This window comes from Bos indicus x Bos taurus, chromosome 7, assembly GCF_003369695.1.
Source record: "Bos indicus x Bos taurus breed Angus x Brahman F1 hybrid chromosome 7, Bos_hybrid_MaternalHap_v2.0, whole genome shotgun sequence".
Lineage (NCBI taxonomy): Eukaryota > Metazoa > Chordata > Mammalia > Artiodactyla > Bovidae > Bos > Bos indicus x Bos taurus.
In genome coordinates this window covers 94,793,792-94,817,980 of record NC_040082.1, presented here as the reverse complement: position 1 = coordinate 94,817,980, position 24,189 = coordinate 94,793,792, and the positions used below count along the sequence as shown (strand labels likewise).

At 52.9% G+C, this 24,189-nt stretch overlaps 3 protein-coding genes across 8 annotated transcripts; 1 reads left to right on the top strand and 2 right to left on the bottom strand.

The window, feature by feature from the left end:
- Window positions 1-962: 962 nt before the first annotated feature.
- RAB3D (RAB3D, member RAS oncogene family) lies at window positions 963-12,095 on the bottom strand. The gene is made up of 5 exons (XM_027547686.1): window positions 11,905-12,095; window positions 10,090-10,356; window positions 9,250-9,368; window positions 9,036-9,160; window positions 963-3,818 (listed from the first exon to the last, which is right to left on the bottom strand). The coding sequence occupies exons 2-5, from the start codon at window positions 10,315-10,317 to the stop codon at window positions 3,631-3,633; spliced, it is 660 nt and encodes a 219-aa protein (XP_027403487.1). The 5' UTR covers window positions 10,318-10,356; window positions 11,905-12,095; the 3' UTR covers window positions 963-3,630.
- Window positions 12,096-13,940: 1,845 nt separating this feature from the next.
- On the bottom strand, window positions 13,941-16,429 carry TMEM205 (transmembrane protein 205). 3 transcript variants are annotated; one of them, XM_027547683.1, is made up of 4 exons: window positions 16,344-16,429; window positions 15,706-15,814; window positions 15,441-15,604; window positions 13,941-14,309 (listed from the first exon to the last, which is right to left on the bottom strand). In XM_027547683.1, the coding sequence occupies exons 2-4, from the start codon at window positions 15,803-15,805 to the stop codon at window positions 14,004-14,006; spliced, it is 570 nt and encodes a 189-aa protein (XP_027403484.1). In that variant the 5' UTR covers window positions 15,806-15,814; window positions 16,344-16,429; the 3' UTR covers window positions 13,941-14,003. The 3 variants fall into 3 exon arrangements, with proteins under 3 accessions (XP_027403484.1, XP_027403483.1, XP_027403485.1); XM_027547682.1 differs by having other exon boundaries at window positions 16,261-16,395; XM_027547684.1 differs by having other exon boundaries at window positions 16,314-16,350.
- Window positions 16,430-16,553: 124 nt separating this feature from the next.
- CCDC159 (coiled-coil domain containing 159) lies at window positions 16,554-24,107 on the top strand. 4 transcript variants are annotated; one of them, XM_027547671.1, is made up of 14 exons: window positions 16,554-16,766; window positions 18,509-18,753; window positions 18,843-19,069; window positions 19,691-19,837; window positions 20,018-20,051; window positions 20,379-20,467; window positions 20,559-20,640; window positions 20,834-21,029; window positions 21,637-21,704; window positions 21,789-21,865; window positions 22,198-22,319; window positions 22,542-22,624; window positions 23,741-23,857; window positions 24,030-24,107. In XM_027547671.1, the coding sequence occupies exons 1-14, from the start codon at window positions 16,756-16,758 to the stop codon at window positions 24,032-24,034; spliced, it is 1,503 nt and encodes a 500-aa protein (XP_027403472.1). In that variant the 5' UTR covers window positions 16,554-16,755; the 3' UTR covers window positions 24,035-24,107. The 4 variants fall into 4 exon arrangements, with proteins under 4 accessions (XP_027403472.1, XP_027403473.1, XP_027403474.1 ...); XM_027547672.1 differs by having other exon boundaries at window positions 16,554-16,773; XM_027547674.1 differs by lacking the exon at window positions 16,554-16,766 and adding an exon at window positions 17,543-17,740.
- Window positions 24,108-24,189: the final 82 nt, after the last annotated feature.

The window sequence follows — 24,189 nt, the reverse complement described above, 5'->3', positions numbered from 1 at the left end:
CTGGCTTGCTTAATGATAAAAGCAAGCTAACAACAAAACCATGCAACACGAGCATGGGGCATGCCCCAAAGCAATAAAATAATGGTGGCATGAGACCCACATCCTGCCCAGTGAGCTCACTGAGTTAGGAACCCCCAAAACGTGTTATTTGGCCCCTAAGATGTGCTCTTTGCACCATGCCCCCCAAAACAATAAAACAACAGTAGAAAATAAGGCCTACAATCTGCCCAGTGGTGTCATCAAGTTAATGACTCTACAGTCAGGCTCTGTGGACACAAAAAACTATCATTTACGGGAAGGTGACTTTTCAAAAAGAAGGAACTTCATTGTACTGAGACCTGAAAATATTTTCCAGAAGTGCTGTGACAGTCCTGGCCTGACCACGTAGGGAGGGACAAGTAAACCTCCCTGCCCTACCTGGGGGAAGACAGATAAGATTTTCTCCCCTTCCACTCTCTTCCTCTGACTATAAAAATGTAACTTACTGAGTACCCGGGGCAGGCAAGCATTGCGCTGCCCACTTGTGAACCTTACAAGCGTCCCTTTCTAAGAAATCACTTTTTATCTATCACTTTGCATGCATGCTAAGTCGATTCAGTCATGTCCGACTCTGGGACCCCAGGGGCTGTAGCCTGCCGTGGACTGTAGCCTCCTCCGTCTATGGGATTTTCCAGGCAAGGATACTGGAGTGGGTTGCCATGCCCTTCTCCAGGGGATCTTCCAGACCCAGGGATCAAACCCAGATCTCCTGCATTGCAGGAAAATTCTTTACCATCTGAGCCACCATGGAGGTCACCAGAGATCAGCCCAACTAGAGGCAGCCCCAGACCAGAGCTTCCCTGTCCTGATTCAGGTTCTGCAGCATCACACACGGCCCTCAACCAACTCTCCACTTGGCTGTGATTCAACTGTCCTCTTCCTGGAAACTCCATTTCACTAATGGAAAGAAAAGAACCACAGCATCTGGGCATAACAACTTTAATTTTTTATTTTCTCGAGAAAAGTGCACATCTTTATGACTGAACATCTAAGAACGGCTTACACAAGGAGAACCACACCCAGAATATAAAGGTCTAGAGCTCTCTCCTGGTGTGTTTTGGGATCATGGAGGAGAAGTCACTTATTGGAATTAGCACTTCAAGACAGATCAAATTTCACCCCTTGTTTTGTTTTCAGTGGAGCTGGGAGAGAAACACACAAGAAAATGATCCCCAGAGAAGCCAAAGAAAAGTAAAACAAACATAACCCCAAACCCCAAAAGGCGATCATGGCAATTTCCTGCTGACATTGGAAAAACAACTTGAAAGCAAATAAGAAGGCACAGCAGGGATGCAGGATACAGCCTCAAGGCACCTCCCCAGATCCCAGCCTCCCTGGCACCAGGAAGCTGTCTTCCCACAGCCTTTGGCTTAATCTTTGTTTGTAAACTCAACAAACCTCCATTCCCTCCTGGTGATCTTTGAGAACATCAGGTGCAGTTTTCCAGACACTGTCAGGAGTTAAACCTCCCCCCAAAACATCATAAGATAAAAACTGAACACCATTTTTAGACCAAACAAGAAAAATTCTCCTACATCATTCCCAGGCTTGAGAGAACCCTCAAGAGTGGCAGCTGTCTCAACTGCAACTTAAAGTTGAACTGCTGAAAAGTCTTGTGTAAACAGAAATCTTAGGCCAGGTCAGGTACAAGATGCAGCCAAAGCTGTCTTTTATCACACAGGCTATCACACAAGTCAGCTGGTCCCCTTGATAGTGACACTCTGGCCAAACGTTTTTTTTCTGGCAGCAGTTTAAGGAAAATGGACAGGCAAAGGCAATCTTGACAGGCCATGGTGTGTCTTAAGAAGCCTTTTTCTAGCTGCTTTAATTTCTTTTATGTTAAAGCAACTGACATTTTAGACTCCCCTGACCCAAACCTTCCGATGTTTCATGTGGTGTATTTCCAAGAACTTGTCCTTTTCATTGCAGTCAAGTTTGTTGGTGTACAAAAATACCCCCACTTTTGACGCTCTAAGGGCAGTCCCTGGTTTGGGGTGAACAGGGCCCTCTAGAAACAAATTCAATCTCCAGCTTCTGTAAAGGTAAGAACTACGTTAAACTGGACCCAGACCTTGCCCATTCCTTGTAGGAAGTAGCAGAGATCCTCAAGGCTACAGAAAGTCACTTTGGCAGCAGGGGCTGGGAGACTGGACAAATCACACACTTTGGCTGTCCTCACAGTGGAAAGTTCTGGGGTATCAGTGTTCCAGAGTAGAAAGAGGTACTGCGTCACCAAGGTTGGACTCAGGTGGGCAGGAAGGGCCACTGAGCGGAGGATGGGGCCAGGAAGGTGTCAAAATGAAGATCACCTCCCAGCAGGAGCCCCTGGTAGCTAGGGACGCCCAACCTGGTGGGCTCCCTGCTAGTGCCTCAATCAACCAGGGGGACTGTTCTCCACCCATCTGTCTTCAGCCTGCCACTCCCAAGCGGCATCTAGGAAATCCAAGTAGCAACAGAGGTTACCCAGCCCTACCTTCCCTGCTGCCCCTCCAGCCAAACCCCAAAGCGTTCTTTCCTGTGGCTCCTCCATTAGCAGGACCCCAGAGATAACATGGCTTCGGGAAGCCAGCCCTGTGTCTTCAAGGTTTTTCAAGTGGGAGGAGCCGATGTCCTCACATGGAGAGCCGCCAGCCAGTGCAGGCTATGCTACAGGAATATTGCTCAATTTCCTTTTTGAGCAGGATATGGGATGTGGAAAGACCTTGCTTAAAACATTACCAGCCAAACAGGGCCCGTGGAAGGCAGGGCAGGGCAGGAGAGCCTAAGCTTCTAACTCTGAATTAACTCCTGGTAAAAAGTCCTCAGCAGGAATGCATGATTCTCTGCCTGGCCCGGAGCAGCCCATAATTTCCAGAATTCTATTCTGGATTGAGAATGCAGTGGGTCAGCTGTAACAGTGGCAGGGTCGAGCAAATTCTGGGGAAGCTGAGAAGGCACTTCTGGGGTCCCTAAAGCCGCGGGTGGGGGTAGGGGGCGATCTGGGAAAAGCCGCTTTAATACTGCTTTCACAGGCAGAAGATCTGCAGGTCAGAAGGGAGGGGTCTGGGAGATGCAAAACCACCACCCTGGTTCACAGGCAGAAGGTTCACAGGCAGACTGGGCGATCCTGAGAAAGGACCTGCCTTCCACATCTCCACGGATGAATTCTGAGATCCCTCCCACCAACTCCCCACTCCCACCCCAACTGCACGAGGGAAAAGAACCATCTCTGGCCAGCACACGAACTAAAATCAATGCCCAACTCAGAAACGGATGCGGATAAGTGGTTCTAACCCAGAAGGCATGGCGGTTGCCCCTTCACCAGGCGGAGTGGGACGCGCCGTGTGCGTGCTCACTATCACCGTGACAATGCCAGGAAGCAGCAAGCTCGTTGCACGCCCCTTCCCCAGACCCTGCCCGCAGTGCAGGGTCTGGAGCCTGCGACAGGGGCTGCTTGGGCAGGCTGGTGGCCTTGGCCAGAGAACGCGCCATGCGGGAGTGGGGGCGGCCAATGGGAAGTTGGGGGCGCCCTGAGCTTGGAAACAGCCCTTATGGCTCATGCCTCAGTTACAGTCTCTGCCGAGGCAGGAGTGGGTGGGGTGGGGGAGTCTTCTAGCAGGGACAGCTGCTGGGCTGTGGCGCTGGAGTGTCCCCCAAGGCCGGGCCTTTCCCATTGCTGCCAGGACTAGAGCTGGGTTCCAGGGACTCATTCATCTTCTCGCAGATGACGTCCACCAGGCGCTCGAAGACCTGCTTCACGTTGATGTTCTCCTTGGCGCTGGCCTCGAAGAACTCAAAACCTGGAGGAATAGAAGATGGGAAGATGTGGGAATTCCCTGGCGGTCCAGTGGCTAAGACTCCGTGCTTCCACTGCAGGAGGCACGGGTTTGATCCCTGGTCGGGAAACTAATATCCTACATGTTGTGGCAGGGGGTGGGGAGGGTGTTTAAACATAATAAATGGCATTAAAAAAAAAAAAAAGATAGGATGATCTGTGAAACCCTGGGGGGTCAGCGCCTGGGCTATGGCATCACACGAACCTGGGTTCCAAGCCCAGTTCTGACCTTCGTTCAGCTGAGACTCTTAGTCTTTCGGAGCCTCAGTTTGCTCTTCTGTAAAATGGGAACAATGATGCTGCTGATGTTGATAAAAATGTGTGACAGCAGCGCTTGCCCGGACTACCTTGCGTATCTCTTTGTCACAAGGCAGCGGTGGCAAGAGTCTTACCCCAGTTAAGCGGTACTCATCCTCTATCCAATTTCTGCTGCACAGGAAGGCACAGCCAGGGTGCCCACAAAGCCCAATATTTATGTGGACCTTTTAAGCGCAGCCAAGTATTTCACATGTTCTGGAACATATGCTCCAGGTCAAATAAAACAGGACTGGCTTCAGCCCAGGGCTACCCAATCTGTAACCTCTGTCAGCCAGATAATGGCAGGTTTCGCAGAGTTTTAGAGAGCATACAATGTACGCAGTTCCTGGCCTACAGAGTGCACTAAAAACAGTAATAATAATAATAGGCAGTGCTTACACAATGCTTACTATGTGACAGGTACTTTTCTAAGAACTTTATGTAAATTAACTCATTTAAGGATGCTCTGGGCATGCGCAGTCACTCAGTTTGAGGTAGATAGTTTTTGTGGGGGGAGCTGGACCATGCAGCTTGTGGGATCCTAGTTCCCCAATCAGGGATTGGATCCATGCCCCCTACAGTGGAAGAGTGGAGCCCTAACCACCTGACTGCTAGGGAATGCCCTATGCTATTATAGCCCATTTTATAGATGGGAAAACTGAAGCACACAGCAGGAAAGTCACTCATGTAAATTCACACAGGTTAACACACTCAGGCTGCCTGGTTGAAATAATAACAGATTAAACATTTCTCGTGTACCACCTTGGGCCTCAGGAGGGAGGGCAGGCTGGCTGATTCCTTTTGGGGAAGGGGAGGGTGAAGCAGATTTGAATAGACTTTTAGCATCACAGGGATCATCATAACTTTTTCTCTTAAAAAAAAAAAATGTTTAGGAACTTCCCTGGTGGTCTAGTGGTTAAGAATCTGCTTTCCAATGCAGGGGATATAGGTTCAATCCCTGGTTGGGGAACTAAGATCCCACGTGCCTCAGGGCAACTAAGCCTGAGTGCTGGAACTACTGTGCCCATGCTCTGCAACAAGAGAAAACCCAGCGCTGCAACAAGACCCAACAAAGCAAAAAAAAAAAAAAAGCTTATCCACTTAGCAAAAGGTGAGAGGTGGTACAAATGCTTTGGGGCCCTGCCCAGAGTTCCTGGGCTACAAGAAGTGGCCCAGCAACCTGAAAATAGGGTGCACATGACTGTCCTTCCTGCACCCTGTGCCCCGGTTCAGGCTCCACCTGCTGGGAGCTATGGTCCCCAGTGTATCCCCATCTGCCGTTCCCAAGGTAGGCCAGAAATTCAGACAAATGTCCAGGCTACTACACACAGCACAGGGTGAACAGGCCTCTATTCTAACCCTTGGAGAAGGCAATGGCACCCCACTCCAGTACTCTTGCCTGGAAAATCCCATGGATGGAGGAGCCTGGGAGGCTGCAGTCCATGGGGTTGCGAAGAGTCGGACACGACTGAGCGTCTTCACTTTCACTTTTCACTTTCATGCATTGGAGAAGGAAATGGCAACCCACTCCAGTGTTCTTGCCTGGAGAATCCCAGGGGCGGGGGAGCCTGGTGGGCTGCCGTCTATGGGGTCGCACAGAGTCGGACACGACTGAAGTGACTTAGCAGTAGCAGCATTCTAACCCTTGTCATTATCATGTAGCACTAGATAAATATCATTATAATTAGTAAATATATAATTATCCATCTATGTCTCCACTATTAGAATACCCGCACCAAGAGGGCAGGCTGTCTATCTGCCTTGTCCACAACTGCAGCCCAGGGCCTGGCACAGAGCAAGCGCTCAGAAACTACTGACTGAATGACTGATCAGATGGATGGATGGATGGGTGGGTAGAGGGATATATGGATGAATGATGTGATTTTAGATGGATAGATGTACAGGTGGATGGATGGATGGGTAGATGGGAGGATGTATAGATAAGTGTATAGATGGATGGATAGTAGATGGATGGACGGAGAGATGGATATATAGATGAATGAATGGATGAATGTATAGATGTATAGATGGATGGATGAGTGGATGGATGAATAGATGGATGAATGGGTGGATGACAGAGGCAGGAAACGACCTCTATCCTGAGCCTGGTGATCATCAATGTCACCCCACCGTCTTCCCAGGCAAATTTGGCATTTCATTAATCATGTCTAGCTCTGCCTCAAACAATCTTGAGTTTTTCTTCTTTTTTTAAGACTTAATTTTTGGCTGCCCCACACAACAGGATCTTAGTTCCCCAACCAGGAAACTGAACCCACATCTCCTGCAGTTGAAGTGCGGAGCCTTAACTACTGGACCACCAGTGAAGTCCCAGTTTGTTTTTTTTTAAACGCCTTATTTCTTCTAATTATGAATATTCACTAGAGAAACTACTGAAAAGTATCAAGTCAGCTAAAAATGTTGTGTGTAATCTCATCACCCAGAAACAACTACTATTGCTGTTTTGACATCTAGCTTTCCACTTAAAAAAAAAATACATAATTGTTGGGGTTTGGTTTGTAGTGGGTAGGAATATGTGTGCACACGTGTGTGGATTTTTTTCTTACAAAATTGGGGTCCAAATCCATCTCCTAACTTGTTGTCTGATATTTTAAACTTAATGGAAGAGCGGGAATCGCCCCCTGACCCCCAGGAACTAGATGTTTTCCACAAGAAGGTGTGAGCAGGGGACTTCCCCGGTGGTCCAGTGGTTAAGACTCTGCGCAGCCACGGCAGGGGGCAAGGGTTCAATCCCTGGTCAGGGAACTAAGATCCCCCATCCCGCGTGTTGCAGCCAACGACAACAACAAAGGTGTGGGCAGCATTCTCAAGTATTCCAGCCTACGGCAGGGCCCCAACAGCTGACCCCCAGCACATCTGTAAATGGGACCCAGGCTCAGGTTCCTAAAGCACACTTGACAAAGGAGCAGAGTCAAACCCCAAACGGGGGACCTTCCACAGAACAAAGACCCAGTTTCTCCAACAGATGATGGCAAGAAAAAAAAAGGAAAAGAAAGAGGGGATGGTTACGGTCCAGGGGTCTGTGAAGTTTCTCTGCAAAGGGTCAGAAAGTAAATCTCTTAGGTTTTAGGCACAAACATCAGCAACACTTCACAGTCATGCTAGCTAACGCTTAGATGCAAACCACACATACGCAGGATTCTGTTGGCACTGCTTCATGCGTCATAACTCATTTAACCCTCCTGACAACCTAACCAGGTGGGGCTGTTATTATATTATCTGCCTTTCACACACGAGGAAGTGCTGGCCCAGAGAGCTAAAGTCACCGGTGCGAGATCACAAAGCCATCAAGAAATAACTGCAGTTAATGTTCAATCAGGGCCAGGATTTGCTTATTTAATCTAACAGTCCTATGAGGTAGATGAGGTTTTCACCTGTTTCCTAGATGGAGCAATGGAAGCACAGAGAGGGTAGGTGAGATGCCAAAGGTCACATAGTTAGTGGGTTGCAGGAGGGGATTCTAGCTCCAGAGTCTCCGTCCTTAACCCGCCCTCCCTGCATAGTGCTTACATTCCCTCTTGGACAGAAAGTCCTGGGGAGGGCCTAGAATACTCCAGGACAAGATTTTCTTTTAGCTTAAACTTTGAATCGAGAATCCATTCACCTGATTCACAAAGGTAGGCTGAAAAGTTCCCCTCCAACCCTGGTAGCATCCCAGGTCACCAGGATTACTAGATCCTTCTGTATCTTTCCAGAGTTCCTTTAAGCAAACATCAATATACATCAATATATACCCTTTTTAAACGCTAATGCAGGGGTTGGCAAACTGAGCTGCAGGCCAATCTGGCTTGTTGCCTATTTTCTTTATAAGTATTTATTCAAGAACTAAATTTAAGTATATTGGGCCTTCTTGGTGGCTCAGTGGTAAAGAATCTGCCTGCTAAGGCAGGAGACACAAGTTCGATCCCTGGGAAGATCCCCTGTAGAAAGAAATGGCAACCCACTCCAGTATTCTTGCCTGCAAAATTCCATGGACAGAGGAGCCTGGAGGGCTATAGTATGTGGGGTCACAGAGTCAGACATGACTGATCGACTGAGCATGCGTGAACATAGCTGATTTATCATATTATGTGTTAGTCTCAGGTGCTGTTGCCTATTTGTGTAATTAAAGTTTTATTGGCAGACAGTCACACTCATTCACTGATGTATTATCCAAGGCTGCTTTCAGGCACAGCTGAGCAGTTAGACCCTAGGACTGAAAGTATTTCCTATTTGGCCCTTTAAGAAAATGTTGGCAAGGGACTTCCCTGGCAGTCCAGTGGTTAGGGCCCCTCGCTTCCACTGCAGGGAGCATGGGTGCAGTCCCTGGTTGGGGAACTAAGATCCCACAAGCTTCACTGTGCAGCCAAAAAAAGAAAATGTTTGCTGATCCCTGGACTAAAAGCAGCAGCCATACCCACTATTCTGTAGTTTGCTTTTTCCACTTACCCATATATCCACAGACTGCAGAACATAAAGGATGGCCTGATCCTTTTACACAGCTGCATAGTATTCCCTCACGTGACTATACTTTATGTGTAGCTGCTTCCCCCACTGTGAGAGACTTGGGAGGCTGCCAAGCTTTCCCTCCTAATAACTGTGCTGTAATTTGATACACCCGTCACTTCCCACACGGGTGGTGTTTGTAGGATAAATTCCCAGAAATGGTTTTGCTGAGTTTGGGTTCCCAGGGCAGTTGGGCAGTAAAGGTTATCTGTGGGTAAATCCTCTGGAATTAAATGTAGCAGGTGGTATACATGCAGGTATTTTTCTGGGCAGATCTTCAAAGGGCAAAGTATTGGTGACTGGTTGGACCTGGGACTCAAGCATAGGGATGGAGGTTTGGTTCTGGGAGGTCCAGGGCCTGTAGCCCAGGTTGGGCACTGACCAAGGTCGTCGGCGAGCCTCCGGCCTTCCTCGGTGGGCACAACACGCTCATCCTCCAGGTCACACTTGTTCCCCACGAGGATGACCTGAGCGTTGTCCCAGGAGTAGGTCTTGATCTGCGTGGCCCTGTGGAGTTGGAGGGCTGTGTTAGGCCAGAGATTAGGGTCAGGGAGAGAGGGTGAAGGTCAGGGGGTAAGTGGTCAGCAAGCACTCACCAGTCCTGCACGGCAGCAAAGGACTCCTGGTTGGCAACGTCATACATGAGCAGGAAGCCCATGGCTCCGCGGTAGTAGGCTGTGGTGATGGTACGGTAGCGCTCCTGGCCCGCCGTGTCCTGGGCACACAGTGGGGTCAGGCATCTAGAAGCCACCCTGTTCCCCACCCTACCTCTCCAGGTGGGCACCCCAGCCTCACAGCCCCAGTCTGATGACCAGGACATGGACCTGCCCTCACAGCCCCTGATTTAATGGGGAGAAATATGGGCCTGCTCTAGTCTGATGGAGGGGACATGCACCCTGTCCTTGAGGGGTTTCCAGTCTGAGGGGTCGGTGGCCTCTCAAAGACTTATTAAGCCCCCTATGACCTCATCTCCAAGAACCAACTTCATGACCACAAACAAGAACCACCTTGACCAGAGGGTACCACCTTGGTGCAGACAGTCTGATGTTCATTACCATGACAATCATTACCAGCAGGTGCTTTGGGAGCGCGAGCATGACTCTGAAGAAGCTCAGTGGGAGCCTCCGGGCCTGTCCCAACAGGGTACCCAAACCTCTTCCCCATTCGTCACCAGATCTTCTAATCCAGCTTGGGTTAGTACTGTCTCCCCCTCAGACCCTAGAGAGCAGGGTAAATCCCCCTCATCCTGATGAATTCACTTCATGGATAATACCCCTACTGCTCTTCACATCTACCCCAAGCCCTCTCCCCGACTCTGGATCACTGTTGCTGACCTGGGACCCCTCCCCACAGCCCTACACCCTCGCCTGAGCTTCCCCAGAGGAACCCCAGCCCCTGCCTGGGCCGGCAGACCCATAGACTGCCGCCTGGCCCACCCAGATCTGCAGCTTGATCCTCTTGTCATGGCGGTAGACTGTCTTGACCTTGAAGTCAATGCCCACGGTGCTGACAAAGGCGGGCGTGAAGGAGTCGTCGGCGTATCGGAACAGGAAGGACGTCTTGCCCACGCTGCTGTTGCCAATGAGCAGCAGCTTGAACATGTAGTCGAAGTTCTGGTCCGCTGCATCCCGCTGGCCTGTTGGGGGGTCTCCAGCTGATGCCATCTTGGCAGGGAGCCTCCTGGGATGGGGAGAGTTGGAGCCCTGCAGGGAAAATGACACCGGGAATGGTCCCAGTGTCTACACTGGTTGTTGTTGTTTTAGTTGCTAAGTCATGTCCAAATCTGCGACTCCATGGACAGTAGCCTGCCAGACTCCTTTGTCCATGGGATTTTCCAGGCAAGAATACCAGAGTGGGTTGCTATTTCTTCCTCCAAGCAATCTTCCCAACCCCGGGTCTCTTGCATCAGCAGGCAGTTTCTTTACCACAGAGCCACCTGGGAAGCCCATGCACCGGACCTGGGCTCAAATCCTGGCTCTGCCACTTGGACGTCAAGTGATCTTGGATGCGTCACTTGCCCTTGTGGGGCCTCAGCGTCCTCGCCTAGAAAATGGGGATGTTTGCCAAATGCAAGGGTCCAGGTTGGGGGTGCCTCATCGGGCTGCTGAGGAACCAGAACCTTCGGAAGGTGCAGGTGTGGACTTTGCCCCGGGGCGAGAAGCTGGCGTGGCCCAAGTGTGAGCTGGGGGTAGCTGCGGCTGTCAGCTGGATAAAGCCCCCCCCCACCCCACCACCACCCAGGGCCTGGGTGTTGACTTTGGCAGGTGTTAGCCACCCGCCTGCCCCTACGCAGGCCAACTTTAAGTCCTTCCCTGAAGCCCATGGGGAGGGGGCTTTAAGTGGATACACCCCAGGGTTCAATGCCCAGTTCTACCCCCAAATGGGGCCTGCCACCTTCTGTTTGTCAAAGGGGCTGGGCCCATCTGCCTCCCAGGAAAGCTGACTCACCCCAGCCCAGCATCAGCCCACAGAGGCCAGAAAGATGGTCTTCCAATCCAAGGAAACCACCCACCCCAGCCACCACCCTGACCACCTGGATGGGCCCTTCCTGTCAATCTGTCCCCACAGATAAGGCTGCTTCATCTGGGACCATGCACGCCCTCAGTCACTGCAGAGGCCTATTTTCCTAGCTGTTGTGGCTGCTCCCTGAGCCTCACAGGGAGGCCCCAGAAGGCCTGGGTGAATGTGGGGCAACCAGCAGAGGCACCCCTGGCAAAGCCATTTCTCAACTACCCCCTGAGGCTTTTATCCAGGTTAAAAAGGAGGACCCAGCCGGCCCTCCTTTCCTGCCCAGCCCTCTGCCCCACCCCGTGTTCCGGGAGAACGAGTTTGAGGAGGGGAAGGGAAGAGGCAGGAAGCCTTTCCCCATGCTAGGCAGGGCAGCTGGGATGGGGCCCCAACTCCGCCCCACCCTCAGCCCACCTGTCAGCCGGTCCCACCTCTTATCTTGACCATCTGGCGACTCTCCATCAGGCCAGGCACGAGTTAAGGGACCCCGGAGGGCTCGGTCCTGTCCCCCTCGTCACCTGATGTGGGGCGCCCCAGCCAGTGCTGGGGAGCTCCGAGCTTCCTCCATCACCATATGGTCACATCTCTTGTCTCCAGCTGGGCTTTCTGCCCCGCCCGCGCCCCATTAACGCTCCCGATGAGCCCAGCTGGGTAGGGGCGAGGGAAGTGGCGTCCCCCGCCGCCTGCCTTTGTTCCCCAGGACCCCGGCCCTCCCCGGCTAAGCCCCAGTCCCCCCCGGAGACCTGCTGGGACGCGGAGGCGCGGGCTGGAGTGCTCTCCCTCCGAGGGAGTCACTTCGCGTAGTGGGGGACGCTGGCTGCGAGGGTTCTGCCTCCGAACTCTCTGCGACCTGGCCCTGGTTGCGACCCAGACCCCGCAGCCGCAGACGCCGCCGCCGCTGCCAGCAGCCACCCGGATCCCGCTCCGGCCCCGCCCCTAAGCGGGAAGAGGGGCCGCTCCTGGGGAAGGGCGGGGAGGAACCGGGGCGGGGCTTGTGGGGCTGGGCGGAGGCGGAGTGGGACGGGGGAGGGGCTGGAAGTATCTCCAAGCGCGCAGCTAGCTGTCTGTTCCGTGCCAATAAACATTTCATTTTAACCAACCAGACGTGGAGTTCCTACATGTGCACAGCAGCTAAGAGCACGGACTCTGGAGCCAGGTTCCAATCTCAGCTCCACCACTTCCAGTCCTTGTCGCTTTGGACATGTTAACCTCCCCGGGCCTCATTTTCCCTATCCATCATGTGGTCCGTCGTTAACAAGGGTGCCCACTTCACAGGGTTGGGTAAAGGTTCTGATATGAGTTTGTTGTTTGTAAAGTGCAGCGCCTGACCCTAAACTGGGCTAGACACCTTTTCCAAATACCTGAAGAGTTAACCCCCTCCTTTTACAAATAAAGAAATTGGAAATCAGAGAGGGGCAGGCCCTGGCCTGAGGCCACAAAATTTGATATCCAGGCCCAACTGTGGTTTTTTTCTTCAGGCCAACAGTAGAGAATCTGCATTTATAATATTCAGGCTTAGGATTTCTCTGGCGGCCACGTAGTTAAGACTCCATGCTTCCACTTCAGGGGGCATGGGTTTGATCCCCTGCTCAGGGAACTAAGGTCCCACATGTCATGTGGCCAAAAAATTTTTAAAACCAAAAATTTTTAAAGTTCAGGCTTTGGTGGATTCCTAATTCAAACAACTGCACCTGAAGCCACTTGCTGAACTTCACTGAGCCCCCATTGCTTCTTGGGAGCAATGTTAGCCACCTCAGATGAACTGAGATGTGTGTCAGTCAGGAAGTGCTGGTATATGCTCAGTAACAAGCAGCCCCACAGTCACCATGGCACCCAACATCCAAGGTTTGCTTCATTTTTTTAAATTGGAGAAAAATTGCTTTATGATGTTGTCTTGTTTTCTGCCATACAACACCCCAAATCCGCCATAGTTATATACATCAACTCCCTCTTGAGCCTCCCTCCCCTCCCCCAGTCCACCCCTCTAGGTTATCACAGAGTGCCAAGATGAGCTCCCTGTGTTATACAGCAACTTTTCACCAGCTATCTATTTTATGCATGGTAGTGTATATAGGTCAGTGCTACCTTCTCCCTTTGCCCCACTCTTTCCTTCCCTTACCGTGTTCACAAGTCCCTTACGTCCAAGGTTTGCTTCTCACTCACACTGATCATTACAAACAGGGGAAGATGTGGTGAATCAGGCACTGGCTTGTATACTTCTTCTCAAAAGTGACTTTGCTCACATTTCATTGGCCAAAGCAAGTCACGTGGCCATTCCCAATGTCAATGAGGTGAAAAAATACAATTGTCCTCTATGGATCAGAACCAGATACTGTTACCATAATACATGCTATGTGTAATGGTTAGCGCCATGCCTGGCACACAGTAGGTGCTCAACAAATGGCACCATTGTAGGACGAGCTTAGGGGTTGCAACATACTACACTCTGAATTAGTATGCCATGTGAATGGGAAAACGGAATCCCTCAGCTCTCCCCTTGCCTACAAGGGCTTCCCTGGTGGCTCAGTGGTAGAGTCCACCTACCAAGGCAGGAGACGGAGGTTCGATCCCTGGGTTGAGAAGATCTCCTGGAGAAGGAAATGACAACCCACTCCAGCATTCTTTGCCTGGGAGATCCCATGGACAGAGGAGCCTGGTGGGCTACAGTCTATGGGGTTGCAAAAGAGTAGGACACGACTGAGTGACTAAACAACAGCAACAACAACCCTTGCCTGCCCCTCCCCTTCTTTGCTTCCCAGTTGGAGAAAGATGAAGGCAGTCATGTCCAAAGAAGCGTTTATTGACATCCAGGGCCCCAGCAGAGACAGAGAGTCAGTGGGAGCTAGAGGTTGTGGAGGGCCAGGGCAAGGCCTGCCAAATGAAGCCCATTGCTCAGGAGGCAGCCCAGATTGCAAAGGGAGGACAGGCCATGGTAGCGGAAGAACTGCTGGCGGAGGGCGCTGTACTTGGGGTCCTGACCCCGCAGCTGGTGGTAGGGGTCCGAGCCCTGGTGACTGCCCGGCACCTCCCCGCCCAGGCCCCGCTCCTTCTCCACAGTCTGCAGGGCCCACATGGCGGCCGTGGTGCGGGACTCCAGCCAGCGGGCATTGACGGTGGCCAGTGTGAGGCTCAGGAGCAGCAAGAAGAGCTGGTGGGGCAACGTGAGGACAAGGTGAGCCACTCCTGGGAGGCAGAAGGGGCCCCAGGGCATGTCCTTGTGCATCCTCAAAGGCCAGAGGGGAATGGGAGACAGGATCGGGTCAAAGCCAGGTCTCCCTGCTCCATCCCCAAACCCAAACAGAGCTCCAGCTCTCATATCCTGAGACCCGCAGTTCCTAAGGAAAGGCTCCACCACTGTCTCTTCTCTCTCCCCCGAATTCCTGAGCTGCTCCTCTTCTAATACACTGACTGGAACTTTCCAGAACACAGCCTGTCTCCTACCCAATTCTTCCCCAGAACTGAGGATGGGCAGAGCCTCTCTTCCCTGAGTTGGGACAGAGCACCACAGTAACTGTCCCTTCATTTCCCCCAAAGAGCCTAAGACGGGGCCTATCTCCTTTGTGGCCCCAGCCTAGTCCCTAGAAGCTGACATTGGGCCCACAGGGAAAGGATTAAAAGTCCCCGAAGTTTCCAGTTACCCATAATCCCTCATGTGTCTGTGAGGTTATCAAAACCCCTTTCAGGCCTTACCTGCCCACATCTGAGGGACAGAATGGGGTCAGGGGAGGGCAGGATAGAGAAACATGAGATGCAGAGGTGGCTCCTTGCCTTGTGGCTGGGTAAAATGTGTGGATGGGGGTTGTTGCCGTTGTTTAGTCGCTAAGTCGTGACCGACTCTTTTGTGACCCCATGGACTGTAGCCCACCAGGCTCCTCTGTCCATGGGATTTCCCAGGCAAGAATATTGGAGTGGGATGCCATTTCCTTCTCCGGGGATGGAGGTGGGGGACTGTAAATCCCCAGTCAGGCTAGTTTTTAAACAGTGAGCTGGGGTCAGTGCCTCAGCCCAGCTGAGTCACCACAGCTTGGCTGCAGGCCCAGTCAGGGGGAGGAGAGGGAGCAACAGCCAGCAGACAGACACAGGGGGAATAGACAGGGCTGCTGGGGATGGTTGTGCAGGCTGTGCACTGCTCAAGGGTATCCAAAGCCCAACTCTGTGTATACCAGGAAGCTGGGGTGGTTTGGGGGGTCTTGTTTTAATTGTCACAAAGGTGTCATAGGTGCTCAGTGCAGTCCTGGGAGTGAATGTCCAGAGGGTAGTGGAGCCAAAGCCCGCATACCTGGCTGGCCTCCCAGAATGTGAGCTGAGCCCAGGAACACTGTGAAGCCAAGATGCAGAGGTTGACGAAGGCACAGCCCATGGAGATGTGAAAGTAGAAAGGGAAGAGTTTGCTCTGCACCAGACCGAAGGTATGTCGGGGAAGGCCTCGGAAAAGCACAAAGCCTGTGGGGTGCAGGGGACCAGTGTTAGGACTCGTCCAAGGACCCTCTCTCATCCCTGTCCCCACCGCGGGCATCCATGATGTCCAGGCCGACGATCCCTACCTGAGATGAAGGTCACCCACATTTGCATGCCCCAGGCCCCTGACAAGACCAGGAGATGGACCACTTTAGTCAAGCTTCCTGGATTCCCACCTTCCTCCATCTTTCAGGCCTGAGAAGGAGGCACCAGGTAAGTCAGAGCTTTATATTTGCCCTGTGGCCTTCAGACCCTGTGAGCCTGCACAAGGCCAGGGTCATGGTCTATCCAGCAGAGATACCGGGCTAGCAGCCCAGGAATGGGATGGGGAAGACCCAAAACAGTTGTGACAACCCCGACCCTATCTGTCCAAATGTCAGCCCCCAAGATCTTAGGGTCTCTGAACCCCAACATCCATGCCACCTCTGAGACCCCCAAATTTCAGCTCCAGCAGCTCAAGCTTGCAGCCCTAGATCTTCAGAGATCACCCCAGTGATTCCCAAATATCACCCCAGGGACCCACTTCTAACATCAAAGACCACTCCTTTCATGACAGGATGTCGCTAAGAACATTCCCGAAGCACCTCCCAGAGACGCGTTCTAATCCTGGAAACCCCAAATCTCATCCGGAGGAAACCGACCCCACCACTGGACCCGGATCTCGACCCGCAGCACCAGGAGTCCCGGGCTGGACCTAGGATGTCAGGCTTGGTGGGCTCGGTACCTCACTCCCGCGCTCTGGGGTGGCCCGCGGACCTCCTCAGCTACCTCCCCTCGTGGGACCAAGAATTCGTCCCGCCCCCCAGCTAAGCCAGAAGCCAATCGGACCGGAGATCTGTATCTCCTGTACCGCCCTCTTAAATATTGACCAATCGATAAACGGAAACTAAACCTGAAATCCCGCCCACTCTCCGGACTCTCATCCAATTATACCGCGGATCCTAGGATCTGCGGAAGCGGAAAGGCGCCAATGAAGCCTTCGGCTGCATCGGCGGGGGCGGAGCTAAACTGCCAGCCACACCCCTCTCTGTGACTCTACCTTTGGACTCCGCGCGTTTTAATGGGATGGTGTCCCCACGGGATCAAATTTCAGCGTCACAGCTGGGGACTGGCTTCGCGGTCCCTGATGGGAGAGCATGAGCAGGTGGTATGTGGTAGGTGGGGGTGGAAAGGGGTCTGAAGCTTGGAGGGCGCAGGATTCAAGGCCCCGGGGGCGGGGCCCAGGCAAATGACCCCGCCCCCTTCCTCCGAGAATTCTATCTGGAGTGACTGAGGTAGAAGCAGGTGATGTTGGAGGCGAGTTGGGGCGGGGATCGACCTGGTGTCCTGCCTGCAATTGTCACTCAGAAATGCACCCTGCTTTTTCCCCTCCCAAGTCTCCCAGGGCTCCTATGATTCCAAAGTACTAAGTCCTCAGTGTAATTTTCAAAGACTGAGTTCCCGTTATTGTGTATCAGGCACTCGTATGGATTAATTTACTTAATCACAACAACTCAGTAAAGTAGGTAGTATGATATCCCATTTTTATAGTTGGGGACACTGAGGCTTGAAGAGGTTTCATAATTATCCCAACATCACACACCTGGGAAGGGGACAAAACTAGGATTTGAACACCGGCCATCCAACTGGAGGGTCTCCTTGCTTAATCATCATGCTGTACTGCCTCTGGCAGTGAGGACCTCCCTGAGGCAGTAACTTTTGAAGGGGTAGCTTAGAACATTTCAGGAAGAATAATAACCCTTGCAAGTTATTATGGTGGGTGTGAAGACCCAGTGAGGGCTTAGGATGGTGTGTGAAGACCCAGTGAGGGCTTATGGTGGTGCCCAGCACTCAGCCAAATGTTCAGAAAATATGAACTTAAAAAGGGATTAAGGAAGATTTTACAGAGGCGATACTGAGTAAGGTTTTGAAGGGTATATAGGAGTCTTCCAGGAGGACTGGGCTAGGGGAAGGATACCAGAGGGCCCAGAAAGGACAAAAGAAGAGAAAGCACTATATTGTAGCCTTTCTGGCTGAGTGTGATCCATGGCAAGATGCCCTTCACCTGGAAGTTTTTCCAGGCAGACCTGTCCCAGGTTTCTCCGGCTGTGACAGCCCTCACTACACTGGAAGGGCAAGGGGGTATGTATGTGAGACCCAGAAATGAGCCCTTTCCTGTTCCCAGCCTTACCTAGTGCAGGCATGGGCCCCAGTTCAGCTAACATTTGTTAAATGGATGTGCTGTGCCTCTCCTTCTCACATTCTGTGGCTCTCATTTACTGGGGAGCCAGTTCCCAACTCCCCTGCTTGGCTTGCCCTGACTTGTTTGAGCTGTCCTGCCAACCTCCTGCTGCTTCCTCCTGGACCTCTGCCTCCAGCCACCCTGACTTTATCAGCACAGAGCACCTGGTTCCAGACCTCCAAGCTTTAAAAAAAAAAAAAAAAAATATATATATATATTTACTTAACTGCACTGGATCTTAGTTGCATCATTTGGGATCTTTGTGGGCTTGTGGGATCTAGTTTTCTGACCAGGGATCAAATCCAGGCCCCCTAACCAGAGATTGAACCTGGACTCCTTGCACTGGGAGCACAGACAGACCTCTAAGCTTTGGCACATGCTGTTTCCTGCCAAGGATGTCCTTCCTTTAGGGCCAGTGTTAAGATCTTTTTTTTTTTTCTTTTAGGCTTATCTCAGACCTCAGTTCCCTCTGTGGGAACTTCTGGGTTCTTCTCACTGTCCAGTCCAACCCCTGGGGCTAGGATCATTTTTCACCCAGCTTTGGCTCCTACCATAACTAAGAAGCCTGTGTTGAGGGCTGCGGCCACTCTGGGGTGTCAGGAAGGGCCTGGGGTTGTCAGGACCCAGGAGCTGGTCTCAGTGCAGCCCTCTGTCCCCCCCACTCACAGCAACCCTCTTCTGGCTGGCCTACCTCTGGACCCTGAGTACTCCGTGCCTTGCTACCGCTCACTTCCCTCACCCTCCAACGTGTGTTCACCTGCTCACAAGAAGTGTGACAAGTGCTGTGGTTCATGTTCACCTGCTCACAAGAAGTGTGACAAGTGCTGTGGTTCATGTTCACCTGCTCACAAGAAGTGTGACAAGTGCTGTGGTTCGTGCTCGCCTGCTCAAAAGAAGTGTGACAAGTGCAGTGGTTCGTTGAGGGACTAGCCTGGGGCTGGGGGAGCTGGTGTGATGTGGGCTGGCTCTCAGGAAACCTTCACCACCCATCCCTCTTGCCAGGCACTTCCTCAGAAAAGACCTTGGAATATACATTTCACTGGTCGAAGGACCCAGAGCCAGAGACCTCACAGCCGACTGCACCTGAAAACACAGTGACAACTGAAGCCTGGAGGCCAGGGAGAGACTCAGGGTGTCAGTCACATGGGTCTCCCTCCACCCTTTGCTCAGACTCACAGGAGCCGTGTAATGGCCAGGATCTTCCGAAGAGGCATAACAGCAGCACTAAGGTCTACCCCACCTGGGAAACCCCTTCCTGCCACACCTCAATCTACTGTTGCAGGGCTTCGGGTGGGGGCTGTGGAGCAGAGAGCTCTTGAGAACCCTCACGCCTTATGTCTTCAGCACCCAGAACAGCGCCCAGTGCTCAGCCAGGCCTGCACTAAAAATGTCTTGAATGAATGGAATGGATGCCTCATTGTGTGTCTTGTGGAAGTGTTAGTTGCTCAGTCCTGTCTGACTCTTTGTTACCCCATGGGCTGTAGCCCACCAGGCTCCTGTGTCCATGGGATTCTCCAGGCAAGAATACTGGAGTGGGTTAGCATTGCATTCTCCAAGGGATCTTCCCGACCCAGGGATTGAACCCAGGTCTCCTACATTGCAGGCAGATTCTTGATCGTCTGAGCACTGGGGAAGCCCATTATGTGTCTTAATGAGGTTCTGTCTGTGATTGTCTCTGGGTATGACTGCCTGTGTGTCTGTGACTGTGGTTGTATGTCTGAGATGGGCATGACATGTGCCCTGGGTCTTATGACTTAGCATGCATCTCTGTGTCTGAAGTTGTGTGTCTATGGTTGTGTTTCGATGACTGTGTGTGGTTGTGCATCAGGAGTTGCTGGTGCTCCTTGCAGACATTGTTGATGCCGTTTGCCCCTAAAGAAGAGGGCCATTACCTGAGTCCAAGCCGGAGTGAGGGCTCTGAAGCTGTGTGTTCTCAGGGGCAGCCCCCATGCCTGCCACACAGATGCGCTTCTGAGTGTGTTCGGGCTGGGGCAGAGGTGAGGTGGGGTTGGGGGTGCATGCATATGCCTGGAGGCAGCTTTGCCTGCCCTCGGGGGTCTAGGACACCCAGAACTCAGCAGACCCAAATCATGTCTAACCCCCACACCCTGGGTTAGGGTGAGCAAGGATGCAGCCCAGGGGTAAATTTCTACTGCCCTCATGTCCCCCTTCTCTAGAAGCCCTTGGAGACCAGCTGTTCCAAAACCAAAGGTAAGAACCTTCCACCGAACAAGACTATGGGTAGAAGACCCACCAGTTCCTACCTCCACCTTCTGCCCCCTCCTCAGTGGACCTGCACCATTGCTTCCCATTCATCCCTGTCATCAGCTGACCCTTGCCCCTGACCTTGCCCTTCATCCTTGTCTCTGACCTTGACCCCTACTCCTTCTTCTACCTCTGCCTCAGCCTACCCCAGCTCCTTACCTTGTCCCCTGCCTCACTCCCAACCCTGAACCTCTACTGACCTCTGCCCTGACCTTGCCCCCCCCACCCCCCGCACCCTTCCCAGCCTTGGCTGACCCTCACCTCTGCTCACAGTTAAGTCCACCTCGATGATTCCCGACTGCCAGAAGCTTCTGAGATGTGAACTGGAGTCACTCAGGTGTCAGTTACAGGCCCAGACCAAGGTGAGCCACCTCAGCCCCACCTCCAGCAATTGTCTCCATCCCCTCCCACTTCACCCCTGCTCCCACCCCTAGGCCTGACCTCTCGGCCCAGGCTTTCGAGTTCCTAAACCACTCAGTGACCCTGTTGGAGAAGGAGAGCTGCCTGCAGCAAATCAAGATCCAACAGCTGGAAGGTGAGAACTGGCCAAGGGTTGAGGTAAGGCTGGAGGCTGGCCCTGTCAAGGTCAGCCAGGTCAGGCCAGGGTGGGAAAAATTGGATGGGTTTGGGTTTCAGGCCAGGGTCTGGTGAGGGTTAGGGGAAGTTGTGTTCAAAGCTAGGCTCAGGGCTGTGGGTGGGGCTCAGGCAAGTTCCCACCATCTCTGTAGAGGTGCTGGGCCCCACGAGCCACCAGGGAGACAAGGAAGGCCACAAGTGGGATGTGGTGGAGGGACGGCAGGAGCTGTATGAGGCCCTGGCTCAAGGCCTGCAGGGGCTGCAGAAGAGCCTGCATGACAACGAGGAGGTGCAGCGGGCCCGCACCACCCGCTGCCTGCAGTTGCTGGCCCAGGAGATCCGGGACAGGTGGGTGTTGCCAGGAGGGTTGCATGGAGGTTGCTTCAGGAGAGGAGGGAGGCCAGGGAGAAGGGGCCACAAGTGGGATGGGGGAAATGGGAGGGGGAAGTAAGTAAGGGAGTCTGGGGGGCCATGGAAAGCTTGGGGGACAAGAGGAGGGGGTGGAGGAGGCAGGAGGCAGTGGGGCTGTGTGGGAAACTGGGAGGCCAGAGGAAGGGGAGACAGGGATGGGAAGGGAGCTCAGGGGACCAGAAAGCTGGCAGGGGTGAGATGGGAAACTGGAGGGGAGAGGTGGTGGAGAGGGGCAGAGTTGGGGTATGGGAGGTCAAGGGCGCCAGAAGATGGAGAACTGGAAGCCAGGAAATGGGGGCCTGAGGGAACAGGAGGCTGAAGGTCAGAAGGGGTGGACAGGGTGGGGGTAGGGAGGGGTAGGAGGTGGGGGAATAGTAGTAGAAGGGGAAAGGTGGGTAGGCAGGTTGGGGAGGGACAAGCCTCTGGGGGATGGTAGTTGAACAGATGGAAACAGGGAAGGTGGCAGTGGCTTGGGGAGGCAGGTGGACAAATGGGAAGCCAGGGGGCCAGGATATGGGAGGCCAGAGGTGCCCTGTCTCCTCAGCAAGAAGTTCCTATGGGAGGAGCTGGAGCTGGTACGAGAGGAGGTGACCTTCATTTATCAGAAGCTCCGTGAGTGCCCAAAGCCTATGGCCGGGAGGGCAGGGTGGAGGTCCTTCTACAGCTTCGGCCCCCTTAAGTCCCCTCCCCCTACAGAGGCACAGGAACAGGAGATCACGGAGAACCTGGTGAACATCCAGAAGATGCAGAAGACACAGGTGAAGTGCCGCAAGGTGAGCAGAGCAGGGTGGGGTGGGAGGGGAACCTTGTGTGAGTTGGGGTATGGGGATCTCTGCTGGCCTCTACTATCATACTGCAGCCAGAAGGCCTGGGTTCAAATCTCAGTTTTGGTACTTACTGCTATGTGATTGTGATCAAGTCACCTCCCCTCCTTGAGCCTCAGTTTCTTCATCTGTATAATGGATGTAATAACATAGCCCTGCCTGACCGAGTAGCTGCATTAACTGAGTGATAAGCTGTTTAAAGGCATCCTGGTATGCAATAAATGCTATATCACACCTTTCACCATTATTATTATTGTTTCCCCATCCCTTTCTGACCTCAGGTCCTGACCAAGATGAAGCAGCAAGGGTACGAGACAGCCAACTGGCTAGAGACTGAGGAATTGCCACCAGGATGCAGTGGTTCCTGGAGGGATAACCTCCAAAAGGAGCTGGGTGACATATGGTGATGAGCTCCCACTGTAACCTCTGACCCCTGACCTTCATCTGCCCTGCCCTCTCCTCCCAATCAGATCAACCAGTGACCACCAGAACCTGGAACCCACCTGAGTCCAGGTCTCCCTCTCCTGGGACTCATCTCTACCCTTCCCCCACCACAGCCCCCCTGCCCCAGCCCTGAGCAGTCCAGAGTCCCCTGGAGGGCCTACAGATCACCATCTCCCCACAGGTCCGCTGTGCATGTGCTGCAGAACTCCTTTGATGGCCTCACCATATCCTCAGGGGGCCGCCCCAGGGCCGCAAACCTCAGGGGTGAGGGGGGCTGAGCAGCACTCCAGGGTTGGGGGGGGAGATCATTCTCCAGCTTCACACATGGAGGTCATGTCAGAAGCCATATTTGGGGGTCACATCTGTTGGGTCTTCCCCCCGCAGTTATTTATTTATTGATTTTTGGTTATGTTGGGTCTTCATGGCTGTGTGCAGGCCTTCTCAAGTTGTGGCAAGCAGGGGCTACTCTCTTGTTGCTGTGCATGGGCTTCTTATTGAGGTGGTTTCTCTTGTTGCGGACCATGGGCTCTAGGTCTCCTGGGCTCAGTAGATGTAGCTTGGGCGCTCCAGAGCACAGGATCAGCAGATGTGGTGCATGGGCTTAGTTGCCCCATGGCATGTGGGATCTTCCCAAGCCAGGAATGGAACCTGTGTTCCCTGCATTGGCAGGCAGATTCTTAACCACTGGACCACCAGGGAAGTCCTCTGTTGGGTCTTATTCTGTGGTCACATTAAATAATGTTCTGGGGTGACATTAGAGAGTCCCTGGAGGTTTCATCCAAGGGTGACTCAGGGTCACTAATCTTTTTTAAAGGTCAATGGGATAAAATCTGGGACTCCCCAACTGGCATTAGTGGTAAAGAACCTGCCTTCCAGTGTAGGAGACATAAGAGACATGGGTTGGGTGCTTGGGTCGGGAAGGTCCGCTGGAGGAGGGCATGGCAACCCACTCCAGTATTCTTGCTTGGGGAATTCCAAGGGCAGAGGAGCCTGGCAGGCTACAGTCCATAGGGTTGCACAGAGTTGGGCATGACTGAAGCAACTTAGCACACACACACACACGAATGGGGTAAAATTCAAGGGTCATCAATTGAGATCATAGTTTGGGGTCGTGTTGGGTCACATTCAAGGGACATGATCAAGGATCACATTATATCAAGGGTGCTGCTGCTGCTAAGTCGCTTCAGTCGTGTCCGACTCTGTGCGACCCCATAGACGGCAGCCCACCAGGCTCCCCCGTTCCTGGGGTTCTCCAGGCAAGAACACTAGAGTGGGTTGCCATTTCCTTCTCCAATATCAAGGGTACTGGGCTCATATTCACAGACCACTCAAGGGTCACATTCAGGTGTCATGATAGACTCGCACATGTCCCTCCTGCAGGCTATAAGGGACACAGATGCCTGAGCCCTCCTCTTCCCTGCTGGGACTCGGACTCAGACACGGACCAGGGCCCTCCCCGGCTACTGCTCAGCAAGAGCCGCAGCTCCTTCCCACCTGGTACGGATCTCCCCCTCCCCCAACCCACCTTTCCCTTCCCCTTCTGGCCTGCCCTGGAGTCCTAGAGTCTGGGCACCACCCCAAACTCCCAACCTGGATATCTGCTCCCTGACCACCACGCCTGAGGTCCCCTGGACCAAGCCAGGTTCTGACCCACCCTCTCTCTCTGCAGCCTGAGCAGCCGGGACTGCTCTCCCTTGAAGACTCTTCCAGATAGAAAATAAACTAGCTGAGACCTTCCTCCGCCTGTGAACTGTTGCTCCTGCTTCTTCCTGGGCCTGCGAGTGACCCCTGCAATTTACTACCCAGTCTTGGGCAAGATGTGGAGACCA